Source organism: Syngnathus acus, chromosome 9 (assembly GCF_901709675.1).
Source record: "Syngnathus acus chromosome 9, fSynAcu1.2, whole genome shotgun sequence".
Taxonomy (NCBI): domain Eukaryota; kingdom Metazoa; phylum Chordata; class Actinopteri; order Syngnathiformes; family Syngnathidae; genus Syngnathus; species Syngnathus acus.
In genome coordinates this window covers 11596011-11617710 of record NC_051094.1, presented here as the reverse complement: position 1 = coordinate 11617710, position 21700 = coordinate 11596011, and the positions used below count along the sequence as shown (strand labels likewise).

The following is a 21700-nucleotide window of genomic DNA, read 5'->3' as shown; positions in this document are numbered from 1 at the left end:
CGAGGGCCTAACAGAGATAGAAACATCTTGGGCTAGCTACAAAAAGAACACTTCATCAGAGCAGCGATGGATATGTCACAGTCATAAATAACTTAACTGCAAAGGCAAATGGAAAGCCAAGAACAGCAGTGTCGTTTTAATCTTTGTACACAGCAACGGTGGATTAACTTTATTCCAAATATTCTGAACAACCTGATGAGTAATACGAGTCAGATGAAACACACATCCTCACTATCATTCCAGATGTCATATAATTTTAGCATGTAAGCTTCCAGTCTACTTGTGAAACGATAAACAGATGTGCATATAACACACTATATGGATATAAATACTGTGATGAACCTAAATCAATTCAAGTCAAACATGAGTTAGGATAGACCCCTAAAATCTGACTGAATCTTAATTTGTTATTTTACCAAGACATGAGACATTCAATTATTCTGACTTTGTGAGTACATCTTGGGGAAATTCATTTTCTTTGTTTCTATCAAGAACTATGGTTTACTGTGGAAGATTTTTACTGGTCCATTTAGAGATTTGACATCAGTTTTGGGATTATTTTGTGACCAATCCAAGACTTTTTTTTTTAGTAATTGCTCAAAATATTCACACACATTCACACATCTCTTTTGGGATACATGTTTTGTTTCTGCAAGTAGGGTTCCCCTATACTTTTGTTATAAGGTTGAAGTGGAAGCACATGGTGGAATTGAATATACTACAATTAACATAAATACCATTTACAGCCTCTGCTGTGGGGTCTTTTTTTTTATCAGGGACAGGAAAAAAGTAATTGCAGGCTGAGATCAGCGGATACACACTGGATGTAATTGCAACCTCACATCATTAGCTCAAGACAAAAGAATGAAATCTTGAGAAAAAAAAACAAAAAAATGACCCTAACACGTTCCACAACTTCTCAGATGTAATAAATACTCACAAGTGACATGTTTCGTGCAGACAAAAAAAGCCCATGAGCAGTGTTGTTCTGGATAGCATTATCATTGCATTGTCATTAGTCAGGCATTCACTTTGTCTGCCTCACAGTGTCAATGTAGCTAGGATGCTCTGAATATGAGTTTTTCCATCCTGGAACTGTGAGTGGTCATGGCTGACATCCAGGAAGATATGACCTCCAGCGGTTCAAGCCTGAGGAATCGGGTGGTACTGAGTGCTTGACTATCATCCATCACAGTTAGTAGTGCCCCGGGACATGCTGCGAGGCATGGCCAGTTGGCCACAGCACACGCTCTCTGGCTTTCCTCTCAGTACTCAAAATACGGCGCTCCTTGAAATCCAATCCAAGCCACACTTGTAAATTTAGCTTGCCCTCTACTCTTTAAAACATAGAGGCTAACAAATAGTGACTTGGGAGAAAGAACAATTCACCATGATAACTCACCGACAAGTTGCCTCACATCAACATCTATGTCACTAAATCCACAGTAAACCACTGAGAAAGACGAGTTGCCTCAAGTCAACATCAATGTCTCCCAACTATTGTAACTTTTTAGTCTGTGCCTTTAACCATATATTGATGCATATTAATTGGAATGACTTAGAAGCTAGATATGAATGTTCATAGCCAACATGTTGAGTTGGTCAATATTAATGTTTAGTGGAAATATTTATCGAATTGGTAAAAAAAAAACATTCCATATTCATTGTGAAGTAAACTTCTTGAATGTGATATCTGGGTCCATGTCAGTCCTAAAATCATGCAGACGCCAAAAAATGGCACTGCTCAGTATATGTCATGATCGTTTTTGTTTCTGGCATATTATTTTAAACATGTTGGAAAAAATCTGTTCTTCCGTCACCTCTTATTTTGCCTGCACCTTCACGTCATGCACAGCAGTGCCATTTTCAGCTGACTTTCAGATGTGTTATTTAAAGACGAGATTTATCTCATTCGTGACAAACCACATTAGGTTTAAATCGATCAATTTTGATACATACATTGCAGAATGTACAAAATGAATTGTGCGGCAATTTCGCACTATTGGCAGCTGCAGCTGTAGTAGTTTGCCTTTGTCCACAATTTGAAAACTACCGTAATTTTCGGACTATAAGTCGCGGTTTTTTTTTCATAGTTTGGGGGGGGGCGACTTATACTCAGGAGCGACTTATATACATATATATGGTTTTTTTTCACTTTTTTGGGCATTTTATGGCTGGTGCGACTTATACTCCAGTGCGACTTATAGTCCGAAAATTACGGTAAATGAAAAGAATCCAACTAACAAGCTACTATAATTTAATCGCAAGCCGTGTCACAAGTGTGTGACTAAGCCTGTCACTCCAGGCCTGAATAATTGAAATGTTGAAATTGAGACTTAGCCTTGAACATGACAACACTTAAAAATAACTGAAAATAAGTGGTGACATAACAGTCGCCACTACCACCCACGATTTACATCATTTGAGCATAAATAGTGGACAGACCGAAGAGTGTAATACTGTCTGGAGGACTTGCTCTTTCAAAGGGAAATATTCCGCATAGCCAGTGGAAATAGCTGGCAAAATAGCGGTGAAATTGTCAAGACTAAACATTGGCTCAAGTACATGGAAGTTATGACATTCAAATATTAGGTAACTGTGGCTCATTCTTTGGATAATAAATCTTAATTAAAGTTCTTCTCTTTCAATTTACTATCATTAGATGGAGGGGGGGGGGGGATTTAATCATCATTGGAGTAAAAGGTCACTTTGTTCCCATAGTTGTGTAAATGTAGTAAACTGTTGTCTTCCTTTCTACATGAGGTGCTGTAATCAAGTGTGGTCGTTCTCACAGTAATGAAAGAGAGCCTTTACGCATGATCAAGCATCTACTAAAGGAGTGAAAAAGCTTTTGAGATTATTGCATTCAAACTGCTACCTTAAAATCTTGCACAATAGAACACAGAACTGGATCCATTGTCACAGGGAGTATACACACACACGCACGCACGCACGCACACGCACACAAACACCCTTAAAAAAGTTTTATTCAGGAGAGAATTAAAAAAACAGGAACCAAACTGTTCCAAAATCAATCAGGATAAAAGGCTTATGGAAGGAAACCTGTAAAGTGAATGTTGCTGCCAGATGAATATAAAAGAGTATTTTCAACCATCATTTTTTGCACCAATTTCAAGTCCTCGCCAATGTCAATGTCACATGAACAAAGATCTGCCAAATGGTAGCAATTCTAAACATACTATAAAATGAAACGACACTTAACTGTATGCATCTGCAGGGAATACAGAAGTTTTTAGCAGGGAATAAAACACAGATTTGGATGTGGTTTCCTGTAACCTCTTACTGGCAAACCTTTACTGAGGAAGTAAAGCCATTCTGGAAGGATAGAATGCATTCGGGATAATAAGCCTCTAAACTAAATGCCACTGCTTGATTATGATTCATTAATCTTTATCTGAGGGGCCCAGTGGTTGGCACGTTTGTTTGTGTATTTGCATGTCCTCTCTATACTTGTGTCTCCAACCTCATCCCACACTGCAAATCATGTATGTAGAGTTGATGGTAAATTTCCTATGGGTGTAAATGTAAGAGGGAATGCAGGTTGTCATGCATCAGATGTTTGATTGACAGGTGATCAGTATGGGGGATTGCCCTTCTCACCCCAAGTAAGGTAGAATATCCCCAGGTTCCCGCTGTCACTGAACAAGAAAAAGCGGTGTGGAAAACGAATCGATGGAAACCACGATTTGCACTTTTTCTATTGGATTCAATGATTTTAACAGAAAAATAGCATCCAAGGCTCATGTCTTTCAAAACCATGTCTACAAGGCAGAGGTTGAAGAGTCAAAGACTTCAGTTACATGTCCATAAATGTTTCCAAGGTACCTTTCCAAACTAAACAGAGACGAATGGTGTCCACATTGAAAGTGCAGGTCTGGTGTTGTAGTCTGACCTTAAAGTGCAAAAAAAAAAAAAAAAAAGACGGCAGACACTCAGCCAAATTATGAGATCAACGTAGGCTCTGACGGCCGCCAGCGCTGAGGGGATACCAAGTGTACACATGTGTTTGTTCAAAAGTGTGGACCTATTAAACTTGTCTACTTGTCTGATGTGGTCCAGGAAATTCCTCACAGCTTCATGTAAGCCACGTTAAGGTTATGCCAGTAAATTCTCTGCAGCCAGATTTCTCCAGACTAAGGGTTATGTGATATAGTAAGGAACTTGTGAAATCAAATATGTTAGTGAAATAATCATTATTTTTGCTATTATTAAAAAAAATCAGTTTGTAAATTATTTCATTAATTAGTCTCTCAAAATGTGATATTTACTGGAAAAAAAACTCAACTAAATGTCTTGGAAAGCTGTTTTCTGTTCCAAACATGGTGCCAAACATATAACCTCATGGATGGTGGAAAATCCAATTCCCTTTGGTGCCTTTGCGGTGACTTGGGTTTTCTTCTGTGAAATTGGGATCTGTCTTTTGAGTAAGAGCTTTGATCTGGAAAATATTACTGTGGGTGGAAGAACATGGGAAACAATAATATAAGAAAGAGGCCTGTCCATCCTCTGGTCCCACAGTGCTTTGGTGATCTGCTCGAGCCCGCATCTATTAGTGCGCCACAATTACTGACTTCTTTTATTCGTCTTTACCTACCTACTAAAGTGAAGATGGCTAAAATTGCTTTGGATCTGCACAAGAGCACAAATCCCTCAGGTGAAATATTTTATGCTGTTATTCCACTCTTTGGTTGATTGGCTTCACTCACGGTTGATTCCAAAATGAATGCTTTATTGACATTGTCAGGGGGGATCTCCTTTCTCTTTGCCAGCGCAGATGTAATCCAGGTAGATGACACTGGCGTATTAACGGAGCTTGCCTGCTATGTGGAGAACGTTCCGTGTTCAGTCAAGGACTTCCTCTTCACACATGGAGAAGTAATCAAGACATGGAGACAAATGGGGCATGTATGGTCTCCTTCAAAGTAAAATCTTCACCTCTGTTTAAGACATTGAGAGAGTCAAAGGTTTCCTGACACTGATTAACTACTGTTTTCGCAGAGGAAACCATACCTAATTATCTGTAAGTTGTTGCCCAACAAAAGTCACCAAAGGGGCAATAAACTGAAAATCTAAACTCCACTTTTACCACTGAGGCAAAAAGGGTTTAAGTGAAATAATAATTTGTGGTTCTGTTTCATGTAACAGATACAAAACAAGTATTTCCATTTGATGTTCAGCCCATTTGTGGTACATTCATCATTGTTAACGGAGAAAACTGTATTTGCAAAACTCCAGTTCAATTAATCTGCCTTAGCAAGGATCAGAGGCTTATACTGTAACTCCCCTCCTGCATATAGTAGCATCAGACCAAATCTGGAACATAACTATTTATTTGATTAGGTATAGCTCATGTTTTAACCAAATAATTGATACGCTTCTTTTATGGCAAAAAATGCACAGTGGGTACCAATTTAAAACCCCAAGCAAGAGCACAAAAAGGCTTGAGTTAAGTTTCATTGCATTAACCCAGTCACAGTTCTTCAGTTAGAAAAAAAGACCTGTGCAGAGTTTGAAATTTAAATTTGAAATGATCTAAAAGCTCTTACATTGGTATTTAGTCAGTTATCCTTGTCTTGCATATAAACTAACATCTGCCAGACTATGACGACATTTGTTGCAATTTATCAAATACAGCAGGCACTATTTGGAGTGACTCCTTCGGGACTAGTGATCAGGCTAACTGATCATGGCTACTCTCGCAGTGTGTGTGCTTCCGTGCGTGCGTGTGTGTGTATATGCACCTCTCAGGTATGCAATTCCTGAGAGGTTTACCGATTAAACTGAAAAACACATGGTAACTCATCTTATCTGTTCCTAGGCTTAACAGAACCTTTCTGTCAAGCCACATTTGAAAACATGTGACAATTCACAATTTGGAACATGACAAAAAAGAGAAAAGGACTCCTGAAAAAAATATTTTGATAAAATTCACTATGTGTAGCCAATTTAACTAACCCGAGTTCAGCCTTATTGGTGCCTTTATTTAATTCCATTACATCTCCAAATATTGTGTGATTCTGTTATTTGCCACGTGTTTGCATTCAGACCATCATCAGCCATCAATAATGAGCACATATAAAATGGGTCAATAAAACAGCAACAGCAAAAGTGTCAGTAATAAAAAACAGGCACAAGAAATTGTAGTTCCCTTGGTAATTGCTTGAATGCTGAAACGTGAGTATGCCAAGTCAAATTTCCAAAGAATAACTTTTTTTGTTCAATATTTTTTACTTGGGTTACAAAACCTTGCAGAAAAAAATGAGCTCACAGTTTCATAACTCACTGGAGCTAGTTGAGCATCCTTAAATCTCACCAAAAATGAGGTCAGTTTAGGTAGTATATTTTTACAGGTTGTTCTGTGGACCTCAGTTTTCCAAAGAACAGGTCATGGGTGGGCTGTCATACAAACCTCAAGACATGTCAAGTAGGGTCAACAATGATATTTGGGCAGCCTGCAAAAGTATACAGTACTTGTATGCATAAGGAGTGAATAAGCCGAAAAGACAGCAGAGAGGAATACGTAATATGTTTCAATTTGTAGCAAAACAGCCAAATTGTAACCTATGCTGCAGGCTCAAGCAACTACATGTGGTTTGGTGAGACACTGGTGGACACACTTGACTGAATTTGGTCACATAAACTGGAGCGAGTACTCCCTGGGAGTTTCGGGTCAATGCCTTTCAGTTGGAAACCTGCTCATTAAATTCTTCTTTGTTTTTCTTTTTTAAAGCCAAGATGAATAAAACTGAAAATGTATCATGTATCTGTTGATATTTTTATGAACAAAATTAATAAAATCTCGATAATGTCACAAGATTGTTCTTTTTCCTAGTTACGGCTAACTAGGTTGTGGTGTCAGTCAAACAGTCAAATCTCTTATTCGTGCATTTAGCTATGGATGGAATTTGGATTATGGAAAGCTGGAAGTCTGTATGATGGCTGTCAGGGGTTATTCTTAAACAACCGTGTTGAAGGTTAGGTTGAGCTCTGGTTTTCCACGTCCCTGCTGCAGTCCATTATTCCATAAACAAGAGGGAAGTGAGCAATCGGCTACTGGGGGGTGCCGCTCAAGTCATTCCCAGGATGTCCTCTCCGCAGGACATCAGTCATTAAAGCTAGCAGACCTGAACCTAAATACACAAGCACATAATGCGTCTTGTTCCCGACAGTTCAGGGAAATAAACATGCTCCGATAACTGCACAAGAATTAGTTTATTTCTTACTTTCTGCTTTTTCCTTTAAAATCAAATCTGTTTAGTGAACACATCAAATAACCACATAAGTGTGACAGAGATTTTTATAATTACATTGTCACTTATATTTATCAGTATAGTGTACAGTTTTAAAAGTTGCATTGGTTTGTCTGGACTTTGTTTTTAGACAAGCACCGGTCATCAGGCAGAAAAATAGGTCAAATATGCAGCTGACATAATCGACAAAGACAGTCATAAACTTCATGGACAGAGTTTTTTGCAACCTGAACTTTACTACTTGCACTCCCCGTAAGGGTTCAGCCATATTTTATTACGGTGCTGGAAGCTTTTTTAATAGCCATACTGAAATGGGGAATTCTATTTTCAAATTGCATGACTTTCACTCGTGATTATCAAACAACCCCTGTTTGAAAGCAATCATTTGAGTATGTGTGTTGATTCTTTCCAAATGATGTAAGAATGAGGCTGTTCAAATTTGATGAGAAACCATATGCTAATCTGGAGCACTCATGACAAACAAGCATTGTAGTCTTGACCTTCTAGCACCAAGTAGTGGTCCTTCCAGTATGATGTGAGTTTTTGGGGGTCTTTAAGATAAACAGCAGGAAAACAGTGAACTCTGAAAGGGTTATCTTAATAAATAAAGCTTGGTCATGCATGTGGGGAAATATTCTTTATTCATTTTGCAGATTCCTCTGCAGTTCAAGAGTAGGCCACACATACAACAATAGACTAATGAAGCTTTCATCTTGATTTTTGACACATTCCATATTTGTTGGTCTTATTTGGTGCTTTCTGCAAAAGTTAAGATTGATCTGACAGTCCAGTCCCCGTATTCCACTCACATAATAAATCTTTAATTTTTCCAAACCCATACCATGGTCCTGCAGGTCCTGTCACCAGACAGTGAGCTTGACACAGCAAGGCCATGGAATATTAAGTCAATTTTTTTCCATACCATAACACAGGGGAAATATCAATTTCTGTCCTGAGTACTATCGGGTTTCTGATACAGATATTGAGAAGACACATGGAGGGGAAAAAAGGGCACATTACAGCCACAACTAACATACAGTAAGTGATTTTTCATTTGGGAAAGGGTTGTCAATCAGTTAAGCATAACAAACAGTCAGCGCGACACTAGGCAAAGGTTGTTATGGGTCACCAGAGAATATTCCACCATTGTTGGCGGACTAGGAGATGTCCTAGTATGTGTGTGTGTATATATATGTGCATAATGTATATATCAAGGTCACATGAAGGTGCTCATGTGAGATTTCGACAATAATTGACAATCTTACTGTCACGAAATGAAATTGGAGATGTAAGCAATATGCTTCAGAACACGTGTTAAACTCAAGGCTCCTCATTTTATATGGGACATGAAAGCAAATCCAGCATGTTTTTTTTTTCTATAATCTGTTGGAAATTTTCAAATTGTCATATTCAATACAAAGAAATGACATTGAAATATTGCATGCACTTTCTTGCTACGTTATTACAGCAGCTAGAAGAAAGATAAATCTTGACTTCAGATTTGAAAACAAGCTATCCCATCAATTTGTTGTGTACTGTGTGTAATAATATCAGGAGGTGATTAAATCTATATATTTTCAAATTTCACAACGCTCCTCCAAGGGAAAGTGTAACTCCAATGTGGCCCACGACAAAAATGAGTTAGACACCCATGCTTCAGATTGTCTCACTAAAAAGCAAACACAATTCTTTGCTAGATAAATTCAAATATTCAAGTGTTTTTTGCTTCCACAAAAAAACACAGATTTTTGTAAAAAATAAAATAAAAAATGGATAAAAGCAGACAGTGTAAAGATACCAGAAGTCTCTGAACTTGCATTTGAATGCTGAGTAATGCAAATCAGTGAGCTGAAATGTAAAGAGAGAAATTAACTGAGAAGGTGAAATAAATGCTCAAATGCCCCTGCACATTACAGCAATACCAAAATAGCATGGAAATATGCTTACTTTGACAATTTAGATTTACATTGTCAGTTGTACGTTGCCATGTCATCCTTTCCATTTTAAAGTGTGGTCAACGTTTAAACAATAACATTTTCCCATGACATATGCATGTGCAATTGCTTACATTCTTCCACTTGCTAAAATTCACGGATGGAAAGAGTATTAATCATAGCATCAACACTGTGGTTTTGGATGAGACCCAAAAAGTCACACAAGTATTGAGAAAAACGAACATACACTTTCCAGCCTCTGAGTAAGAGGAACATTTCATATTCAGCTGCAGTTGTCATCTGAATGGAGGGATCCAAAGAACAGCATGAGTGGAATAGTCCAAGTTAATATAGGACATGGTGCATCACATGGGAGATGATCAGAGCTTTGATTGAACTTTTCCTGACAGTTAATTTTTTAGGAGGTTATGGAATAAATGTGCCCCCGTCTTTATGGAAGAGGATCTTGTTCCAGGAATTTTGTCACATTGAGCCAGTTATGCATTTTCATTGTGTCATCAGGGAAATATAATGTGTTTCCTTCATTTCGGAAGGAAATAGAATAACAATCTGTGGCTTGAATAAAAAACTAAATGTTTATGATGAACTTCCACAGTCAGAATAACAAGTGTACTGTTGTAATCACAGTTAACAGCACTGAAGACTAAAGAACTATAATGTTAAAGTCATGTATCCTTTCCATTCCTAACATATTTCACAACAATAACATTGCCTCATCATTGGCAAGCTCTTTGATTCCATTACCACATGACTGCAATTTTGGAAGAACTGTTGCCAATATTGAAAGCTCAAGTCTTAAATGGTTCCGGACATCTTAAACCAAAACAAATGGAAAGTTGTGATTGCATAAAGTGAATGAGAATTCTCTATAATTACATAGAAAAAGGGGAAGGGGGGGGGGCTGAAGTCGTAATTAGATTATTCAAGTGTTTGTAATTATAAACACATTAATATCCTAGCTGACATTTTTACACTGCTACTTACACACACAACAGACATATTCAATTAGCAAAATGTGCCATTTGCTTGAAATAGACGCAATGGTTGATTTTTGCTCAAGCAATATCGGTCCAGATCGTTTTCACAAGAACATTACAGATGAGTTCATGGAAAGAAATCACGTGGCAAAGATGTCAAGGAACACATGAGGCAACCTCAAGATGTTGCCTGTTTTGACACATGGAAGAGAAAATTAAGAAGAGTCATGTAAGGTCAATCCCTGTTCATCACGGGAAACTGCATTCTAGTCTTACATGAGAAAAGGGAAAAGCTGCAATAGTGACACTGTATTAAAAACATATTTTATATGTAGTTCTACCACTCCCACGTGTGTTTAGACTTATTTAAACACTTTTCAAAGTATTTCTTAGCACCTGTTCTCACTCACACGCACAGACGCAAACAAACACGCACACACACAATACTCTGTGATGGTTGATGCAAAAACTCCCAGTGGAACAAAAAGAAACCAATGATAACATTATTGGCTAGCTGGTTAAAAGCTCCATAAATTTGATTGAGGATGGAACAAAAACACAACACAACAGACAACATCCAAGGAAACGGTATTGAAAGCCAAGTCGCAGCTTGCAAAATTTATCAAGCTTTGGCATGACTGATGGACGTCACTAAGCACAATGTGTCATCCTTTCTCCACTCGTGCATGGACAGAAGTTAGTACAGCTTTGCCTCTGATGTAATAGCATTACTATCTTGTGGTGTGACGTAATTCAAGATTTGTTTTCCCGACTGAGATTCAAGACCCTTCTCATATTTCACCTTCAGACCATTACCCAAGGGGGAGTTGACCTTCATCCAGTTCAAGTTGAACACCTGGATCTACTTCCTTTCCTGACTGCCGCTTTCCGGCTCTTTTGGTGTAGGTGCTCATTATCACCTCATTTGCATCTGATCAGTGAAGCACACAACTGTTGTCCAGCACCAGAGGAACCATGCAGTCCCAGACCAAAATAGTGGTGATGAACCACTGATCAGTGGGCAGGGCAGATGGTTGGAAATTTGAGTGGACGTCATGCGTGTGTGTATGAGCAACCTCTTTTGTGCCATGACGAGGAGGTGTGGAGTACAGGCAGTAAGAATGTGTTCGATATTAGAGAAGGGAGGATCTAAACTCAATTTGTCTGCTTACTGAAACTCTGCTTCAACTTTTTATCATTTAAGAGCACCAAGAAGGAAGAGGGAGAGAGAAAGAAAAAGGGAGTGGAAGAGAGGTGCAGCTGAGAGAGACAGCCTCTTAGAGCTTTGAGGCAGAAGTGATGGATTCAGCTCACCACAAAGTGACAGTCTTCTAAAGTGCCAAAGGTAGCGCACAACCTGCCTTGGACTCAGAAGAGTTACCTTGTATTACTTTGTATTGTTGCTTAATTCAACTTTTTTTTTTCTCGGGGAAGTCCGAGATTCAACCTTGTGCTGGGCACATAATCTTTTTTTTAATTTATTTATAACCTTTAAGGCACTTTTATCTGTCCTCTGCTGGAAAGGACTGAGATGACTAGAGAGTGAGTAATGAGGAAAACACAGGAGGACAAATCCAGCTCTCATTTGGAATGACTTTCTATCAGGAGGAACTACAGTTGGATCAGCTACCATTGCAAGACAACTGAGGAAGCCTCATCAATACAATTTTCTTGTAAGCTTGAAGTCTTCTACTTTGTTCTCATAAATTAAGTTTGCAAAAATGTTAAATGTCATTTACATTTTTCTCACTTGCGTCAGTGTCCAGGTATGAAACAAAATGAACAAGTTACTTGAAAATGAAGTGAACTCAAAGCTAAGTGAACTCAATATGTTGAGTTGTTAAGTCTAGTAATCTATTTTGGAACCAAAACGTTGTTACTGATGATATCTAAACTGTCATTTGAGTGGCTTTAATTGATTTGGCTGAGGGGGTTAATCCAGTGCAGGGGGATGATGGAGAGCAGGCACTCAAGGCTTCTTCACTATAAATCTTCTCACATAGTCAAAGCAAATGTTGAGAATGTCAGAGTGATTTTATATCAAACACATTGAGATATATAAAAAATGCAGCTCTTTGCATAGATTGTATTTTGCAATTCATTTAAAACCCAGTGTACACGCTCAGGATGTCCCCCTGGAGCTCAAGAGGATATGGAGGCAGCAACTTGAATCCTGTCTTTGTTTCTCTTGCCATGGTAGTGTTTGGATAATGTGGCTTTGTAGTAGAACTTATCAAAACAGTTCAGGAGACCCCAACTCCCAAATTAACTCAGATGACCTCAGGCGCAATATGAATGAGCAGCAAGAGAAGTCAGAATCCAACAGAAAATTCAACTGTGCAAGTGTGATAACGTTCATCATGCTACAAATATGTTTGGGAGTAGATGTACTAGCAATAGGAAAAAGTGAGGTTCCTGTTAAAGTAATAAAATGGTGATAATCACGGAGAACAATTATTAAATGCCCTGTAGCAGACAGACATTACTCAGCAGAGTTGATGCCAATTTGAAAATGCTGCACAGGAATGCTGTAAAGTGACCGCTTAATTCCAACGAGTGAAAAATAAATCCTGCTGTGTGGTTATGTGGAGGTCACAAAAGAAAGTAGGACAAACGGCAGTCATGTTGCATAGGTACGGATAAATGATAGAGGTCCTGCATCCACAAGGTCTTGGTCTCTCTACATGTGTGCATGGCGACTCACTCTAATGAGGTGACTAAGAATGTGAGGAATGCCATGCTCAAGCTGAAGCGAGCGGGACGAGGGTGAGAGACATCGGCCAGTCAGGGAGAGGTTGCCCAGCGTCTAATTAATATAGTATGAGCAGTACCAAATGGGCTGAAGTGCGGCACCGCTCAGAGGTACATTGACCTAACTGCTGCACTCTTCTATTTAACATTGAGTGGAATTACCCAAGAGGAGCTGCCAATCAAATAAAGATAGAGAAGACTTTAACTGTGCTTCTGTCTTTAGCGTGCAGAAGTACAATAAGCTACATAGTATATTGCACTTCTCAACATCTACTAATTCTAACTACTACTATTATCCACTAAACAACACCTTGTTAAACTGACCTAATTTTAGGATATTAATGAGCTGCAGGGCTTGTTGACAACAGATAGAAAGGATTATTTTTTTTCTGCTGTTCCCTCTGGCAGACTGTGGATGGGTTAATAGCAGGCTACATCAGACAACACAGATGACTCTATACGGTCCCCAGGAGACTGAAGCCTGCAAGTGCTGTTATTTTAAAAATGCGTTTTCAAGGAAAAAGAAAAGCACACAGCATGTAAACTCACACAAAAACACATTCCCTTATGAGCTGCAAATATTTTTCACTTGCACTTTGAAGTGAGACTTTGAGCAGGAGAATCCGGACTAAGAACGACCGGTATGGGACGCCTACGCAGCAGGGGAAACTCACAGAGCATTTCACTGAGATGGCTCATGTTCCATGGGGAGCCACCAGTCAAATATAGACGTGGGTGCATTGCAGAGGACAGGCTCTACTGGTTTCTTATCTATCTTGCCAGGTGTGGGCTTACTTTGAAGATTTTATTTAGACTGGAGAATTTCATTCATAGGATGATCATGTGTGCTTCTTACTCTAATTTCTAATTATTAGGTAGGCCCATGATAAATCTTCTAGAAGAATTAACAGTAAAAAAAAAAAAAACCTTTATAGCTCATTTGAATTTTTTTCACCTATGGACAATTGCTTTCTCTTCCTCATTCATAAATGGCCCACTTTATTATATGTTGTTGTTTTTTTTAATCGCGCTAGCATACATGTTCTAAATTCTAAAATTAAATAATGAAAAAAGAACAAAAGAACCAGTGAGGAAGCTTATAAAGAAACCAATGAGGCACAAAGGTTTTATACTGCAAAACAGATTTCTGGTGATCTCATTCTAGATTGAAATCACACTCTTCCTTTTCTTCCTCATTCCTCCAGGCTTGGTGAATTGCACACAACCTCATGGATACCCCGTCAATGGTCCTACTGGGACTCCTTCTTTCTTATGGGCTCGTCTGTCAGATTGATGGGTTAGCCCAAGAATTTGAAAGTAGTGACGATGGTTTGGAGAGAGAATTTCTATATGCAGGGAGAAGCAAACGCGCTCCTGTTGACCAGCCGCAGGACAAATGCTCTTACACTTTCATCGTGCCGCAGCAAAAAGTGACAGGGGCTATTTGTGTCAACTCCAAGGAGCCAGAGGCCACGCTGGAGAATCGGGTCAATAAGCAGGAGTTAGAGCTACTAAATGTGGAGCTACAAAAGCAGAAAACGCAAATCGAGACTCTTCAACAATTGGTAGAAGTTGATGGAGGCATTGTTAACGAAGTCAAGCTTCTGAGGAAAGAAAGCCGAAACATGAATTCCAGAGTCACCCAATTGTACATGCAACTCCTCCATGAGATCATCAGGAAGAGAGACAATGCCCTTGAATTAGCTCAGGTGGAGAACAAAATACTTAACCAAACTTCAGAGATGCAACAACTGACCAGTCGCTACAAAGACTTGGAGCACAAGTACCAGCACTTGGCCTCTTTGGCCACCAACCAGTCAACTCTTATTGCCCTGCTGGAGGAGCAGTGCCAGGGTCGACCTCCTTCCCGACACGTCCCCGTGCCACAGCCACGGGCTCAGCCTCCTCGACCGTCACCACCTCTTACCAGGCCTTACCAGCCGCCAGTTCTTCCTCGTATTACCAAGCCACTCAGCAATGAGATACAGAATGATCAGAAGTCTCTTCCGCCTCCGACTATGCCTACCATCATACATAACCCATCCTCCACTGACAAACCCTCAGGTAAGTCAGATGTATAAAGTCTATGGTTCTATGAGCAGACGAAATGCCTTGAAATTCTTAAATACTGTCAATGGTTGTTTGTTTGAATGTCTTCATTAAATTTTCAAAATTAAATGTGGGCCAAGTTTCACTTTCCTCAGTGGCTCTTGGACAGTGGCTGAGTACTAAAACTTGCAAGAATCAGTTTGATACATGATGTTGCAGCCTAAATTGCCAAAAGTTGTCATTTTCATTAAGATGTTTTGGGGGACTAATTAAGTTGCATCCATCCATTCTGTCCTTCATGAGTAAATAATTGCCGTGTCATAGAACTATAACTCACTGGGAGACGCAAACTCCGCCACGATAAAGTAAAATCTGTAGGAGGAGATTACAACTAGTACCAAGGTCAAATTCGAATACTTTTCAGATTACTTTAGGGGGAAAAAAAGTAACTGAAGCTTCAACGAGACTGGTGATCTACACATTTATTTAAATACTGTATATAGATTCTATCAAAATGGGTGGAAAGAATCCTAAAAGAAATCTAAGGTTTCATAATAGCAGAGGGAGGCGGAATTAAGGAAACCAGTTCTACGCATGCACATGTTCGTGCATGTTCTATGACTCAGTTTAACAAGCAAACTATTCAGTCAATATTGAAAAGAAGGGTTCAAGCCTTTGAAAGTGCCTCTGAAGAGTCAAGCATTTATCAAGCATTGAAAAGTGACACAAAGAGGCACAGCAAAGAGTAAAAGAGAAATCTTGAACTGAGTACTGAAAAAAAGGGGAAGGCGTGAGATACCAAGAGGCAATGATGTCATTTGTTCCACTTGCACCAGGCACGAATCAAGTCATGTGTTCTCCCAAGGAACTGGACTTCTCAAGTATTAAAGAGCATGGAGGGATAGTTTTCTGCCTCATAACAGCTCTACAAAGACATTCTTGAAAGTAAATTAACGACATATGAGACACAATGTATCAACCGATTATGTAGCGCGTGTTCGCAATGTGAAATCGACATACAGTACATTTGTGATGTCATCTTATCAAGATTAATGCAGATAGAATAGTGTGATTTATTGCCCCTTACATGATGTGTACTTGTCTTCCAAAATGTCAATGCACCCCAGCCTGTAATAAATGCTGTCAATATTGTGCTGGAGCACTTTATTTATGGCACCAGGTGGCACACTGCACAAGTGTTTAAACACTTTCACACACGGTTTGGGAGGGCGGCTGCTGCACTATTATAGTGTGTTGCCAAACAAGTTCACAAATGAAGTGTATGGTAACAAAAGGACTGAGAAGCAAGATTTGCTGGAAGTTTCCAATAAAAAACAAAAGAAAAACTCCACATTATATGCAACCTATTCATAGCATTAAGTTTAACTCTGCGACCCTGGTGAGGATGAAGCGGTTTAGAAAATGGATAAATGAATGGATTAATTCTGACACTGTAAATGTGTCAGTTAAAAATGCAATTAAATTGTATTTCGAACACAATTAGTTTGAACATACAATGAGCCATTAAAAAGCATCCCAATTAGGCCAAAAGTTCCCCCCCCCCCCAATAATATTCTACATTTGTCTCTTCTTCAAACTCAAATAGATGAAAAAATAGAAATACACAGCTAATTTCCATATTGGAAGTAATCCAATCCTGTGAGGAAATAAGAGACGTGAAAAGTATGCTACTGTTTCATCATTCCACTGTCAGGGTTGCTTTTTACCCTCATGCCAGTGTTTCCTTTGGCTCCACAACCAGCAACCATTTCCCATATGAGAGGAGAAGCCAAAGTCAATTTTACTGTTAAAAAGAGAAGCACATTCTTGAGGGATGGGATTCCCTTTGTCAGAATCCAAAATCTATTTGTGGTTTCTTTTGGAGATGCTGTTAAATGTGATGACAGGGCTTTCTGGATAAAATATCACCTGCTTGACGTAATGCCATGTTTCTATCCAGGTCCATTTAAAGACTGCTTGCAGGCTCTGGACGAAGGCCACACCAACAGTGGCATGTACTTGTTAAAACCAGAGAATGCCAACCGTCTAATGCAAGTGTGGTGTGATCAGAGACATGACCCAGGTGGCTGGACCGTAATCCAGAGGAGAGTGGACGGCTCTGTCAACTTTTTCAGGAACTGGGAGACATATAAGGTACCACCACCTCACACCAAATTCAGCATGCTTAACTCATGCTTAACTCAAAGTTATGCTGACATTAACCAGATGTGAAGAAATAATGAATCGACAATTATTAAACTCTTAAAAGCCTCATGTAGCACTTGCACAAACCATTGCAAAGCACACATGACTCATTGATCCAGTCAACATCTGCTAGTCTGCATTTACTCTCACACGAAAAAAAAAAATCAAAATGTTAGAATGTCTGACTCGTGGTTGTGTAAGATTGTTAAACTTTGGAATTCCGTGAGAGGAAATTTGTTTTGTTTTTAGGATCAGGAAACATTTGTTTACTGGCAAATCACAAGGTTCTAATTAAACTGTGTGCAAACGGCAGGAACAGAATTTTCCAAGACCAAATATTTGAACCTCCTGAGATCAGAAATTGCATTCGTGTGATCATCAGAATGAGTGTTGTGTGATTCAAAGCATGTGTTGAGCAGGGGATAGTACAAACCTTTGAGCATTATGACTGATGCTGGAAGAAAACATTTAGAGTAAGGATTATGTGCCTTGCTTTGTTTTCAATAACGAAATAACATCACAGACACTTACTGAACCCTGAACGCTAGTCAAATGTGACTCATGCTTCATTTACAACAATGCTTATTTAAGATAAACATAGAAGAGCTAAATTCATAAGCTTCAAATTCAGCTTCAAAAAACAACCGGCTTCCCTGAAATTTCCCATTGATAAATGAGATGTTGAAAATTTCCCAACACAAGGATTACATAATCACACTAGTGTTTCCTTACTTGTACACTTCACAGCAAGGGTTTGGAAACATCGATGGCGAGTACTGGCTTGGTCTGGAAAATATCTACTGGCTGACTAACCAGGCAAATTACAAGCTGCTGGTAACTCTGGAGGACTGGTCTGGCAGGAGGGTGTTTGCCGAGTATGCCAGCTTCAGAGTCGAGCCCGAGGCTGACTTTTATAAGCTACGAGTGGGTCGTTACCATGGCAACGCCGGCGACTCCCTCACCTGGCACAATGGAAAACAATTCACAACACTGGATAGAGACCATGATGCATATACAGGTACAAATGATTCAATAAATGAGTTCATTTAAAATGGTCAATTTTCTATTAACTCTGTTAATTCCCCACAATGTCTTCAGGAAATTGCGCTCATTACCAGAAGGGAGGCTGGTGGTACAACTCTTGCGCCCATTCCAATTTGAATGGCGTTTGGTACAGAGGAGGCCACTACCGGAGCCGTTACCAAGATGGAGTCTACTGGGCAGAGTTCAGGGGAGGAGCTTACTCACTAAAGAGAGTGATCATGATGATCCGTCCAAATCCCAACACTTTCCACTAGCTATTAAAAAAACATGCTGCATTTCCCTGAACAAAACACAAAAGATTCACAGCGGCTTTTTTACCATCACAGCATCTCATAATCATTAGTACATTGCTCAGGTACATTATTGTATAGTGCAGCGTGAACTGTTTCTCTTACGTCCCCGCTTATTTGCACCAATCTGCGAGAAAGACTTTAAAGAAGACATTTGAGAGCTGAAAATAAAAGTGTGTTAGCAAGCAGGTCATGAAAGCAACGTACTGTATAGAGTCACTGGTTCACTTGTATCATAACAGTCTGTCCAGGGAACAAGGTTCATATTTAGAGTTCATCATAAAGCCCTGATGTGATCTATTCTACAAATGTATTTATGACCCTTCCAGTTGACCTTTGTGTGACAGAAAATACAAGTTTACCCATTCATCGATCAAGTTTCCGTATAATTTCTTCTCATTAATTTTGTGCAATCTAGACTGGTTGTCATCTTATCACAGGGTGCATATACAATAGATAAACAATCATTAACAATGTATCATATGGCGGATTTTAGTTCACTTCATCCAACATTCTACATGTCGTGGATGTGAGCGGGAGAAAAGTACCTGGAGAAACCCCACACAAGCTTTGGGGGAACATGCAAATTCCCCCCAAGTGGGCCTGACTGGAAAACCCAGGACCTCTTGACTAAGAGGCAGACGTGATAACCAGCACAAGTTTAATCATGATTTCAAATAACATTGAAAAGGGAATCACGTCAGTTAGGTAGAATTTCGGCAGGAATATATTTTCTACATACAATGTATCCATGCAGTATCAGACACAGGAAATGTATCCCATGACTATTTTTAACTTCATTTTAAATGTATGATCAGTGCAGTGACATTGTTTTCTACTTAAGTCAAATTATGGTGTAAAATTATTGCAGTTTTCATGTTCCCTGATGTTTGACTTTTTGACATACAGAATGTTGTTTCTTTTTTGTTATTTTAATTCTTCAACTGCTTAAAATGTTATCTGTCAATTTGTCTGTATGAGCTCAAGCATTGTATTTACTGTACAAATTGAGAGGTTTGATGATGTTAATGGAAACAAATATGCGTTTGTACATAAGATATTTGTAATATAATGTAGTAAATCCATTTATGGTACAAAAAAAATCGCAATAAAATGTGTACAGATTTTCCCCTCCTTTATTTCATGAAAAAAAGAAACAGCCAAGATAAGTGATTGAATCATTTGAGGGAAACAGCATAAATCCCCCCCATGCTAATCATTTCAAGACATCTTGATTTTGTGGATCTAGCCTGGGATGAAGGAAAAATTTATGAGCGGGGAAAAAGTTGATAATCTACTGTGAGTTTTACACTCATCACCATATCTCATTCTCCCCGGAATGAATTTGAGTATACTGACTTTAAGTGCTCCCACTCAAGGATTATTATTTGACTACAGAACATTTTCTGTGTACTCCTGATGACTATTTCATATCATTGGTTCAGTAATTACCCTTTTAAGAGAGATGAAGCTGACTCGAACCCATTGCTTTTCAGGATTTCAATAAAATCTGAAATAATTGCAATGGCCAGAGTCAATATGCAAAGAAAACAAAGCACATGGTTAACACTCCAGCTCGAGTGATTATTTTGCTTACAGACCGTGAGCTTATCACCATTTATAGTAGTTTGTGCCATTTAATGAAGCTAGTTGGTATAAAGGAAAGTGGTTCCTTTTAAAACCTAATTACCACAGTAAAGCACAACCGTTTTATATAACAGAAATAATTACATCTTGAGGATACACTTATGAATTGCTGGTAAAATAAAATCTAGCTCCATAGTATAGATTTAGCAGGCTAGAAAAATGAATAATGAAACGTGACAGGCTTGGCCTGTTCAAGTAATGCATCGAGCAGATGTGTTTGCTGTCAGCAAAACCTTCCTTCACTTCGCTAAAAGTGTCAATGAGTTTTCCAAAGACAGCTGGAAAATGAACCCGTAATGACTTCACTGAGATGAACAAAAACCTCATCATGTCATACTTGGATGCCAGACGTGAGGGTTTCCGAGAGAAAACAATCGAGGATGAATTCCTGTGACTGACAACTTTACAGACAATTGGACTTTTCTTAAGAGGCACGTAAGCAACAGAGCAAAATAACATGCACTATATAGAATTTTTCCTTCATATAAAACCCAACATACCATGTTGTAGGGTTGACAAAGATTTTATCTTACATTTTACTGAGAAGCGCTCCGCTGGATTCTGGAAGTGACCAAAAAGAAATGTCATCTAAATGGTATTTGAGGTTTCAAACGAGAGACAGAGAATCATGGTCAGCAACACGACTAGTTCAGGATCCAGGAAGGCTCCAGATTTTCCTCGTCACCATCACTTACATCTTAAAACCAGTTTACTTTACCCGATTTGCGGTTACGCAAGGAGAATGTTTCATCCTCTCCATAAACAGAAACAACATGTTGCGTGTCTGACGACTCACCACCATGGAAAGCCTTAAGCGAGATTGGCCGGTGTAGACCCTATACTTCAACCGACATGGAAAACCAGGAGCTGACACAGTGCTGAGTCAGCACAAAGACAACCACATTTCCTGAGTTGTCAAACCTGAACATTCAAACCTCACATCTGCAAAAGTCCATGTCCTTGAACCGTTACAGAACCATTTTCCTATGCCATGTCACATCTCTTTACATTCTTGTGTTGTGGTAAATTTGATCTTACCCATAGGAACCACAGAGCAAATTATTTAATTGAGACCTTTAAACACTCATAAATCAAGCTACAACTGTAGGCACTCATCTATTTCTAATAAAGAGCATTTCAGTTCAGCTATGTAGCTGACCAGAAGGATGGACTGGGATTCTCTTAGCGGCAGAAAATTGTCATGGCTGACAACTAAGGTGTTTAGCAAATTGCCGAATCGCCTCACAGATCTGAGGTCGGGGGTTCCAATCTTTAGGTATTCTTGCTTCCTCGCACATTCCACAAACAGGTTAACTGAAGACTTTAGGCTCCATTTTCCTTGGCGGTGCAGCATAATAATTCGTACATCTTGTTTTTGTATCATGCAAGCCTCATTGCTTCCGTTAAGGAGTTTGGATACCGTTTGGTGCAGTGCTGGGAATTGTGGCGTATCGAGGGTATTTACTATGATTTGCTGGCTGGAGGAGATTAAAGTGCATGCCTGCAGCAGC

At 39.1% G+C, this 21700-nt stretch overlaps 1 protein-coding gene across 1 annotated transcript; it reads left to right on the top strand.

Moving 5' to 3' along the window:
• Positions 1 to 11293: 11293 nt before the first annotated feature.
• On the top strand, positions 11294 to 19669 carry angptl2b (angiopoietin-like 2b). Its single transcript, XM_037259426.1, has 6 exons — positions 11294 to 11548; positions 11700 to 11876; positions 14160 to 15018; positions 16964 to 17157; positions 17956 to 18226; positions 18307 to 19669. The coding sequence occupies exons 3-6, from the start codon at positions 14184 to 14186 to the stop codon at positions 18504 to 18506; spliced, it is 1500 nt and encodes a 499-aa protein (XP_037115321.1). The 5' UTR covers positions 11294 to 11548; positions 11700 to 11876; positions 14160 to 14183; the 3' UTR covers positions 18507 to 19669.
• Positions 19670 to 21700: the final 2031 nt, after the last annotated feature.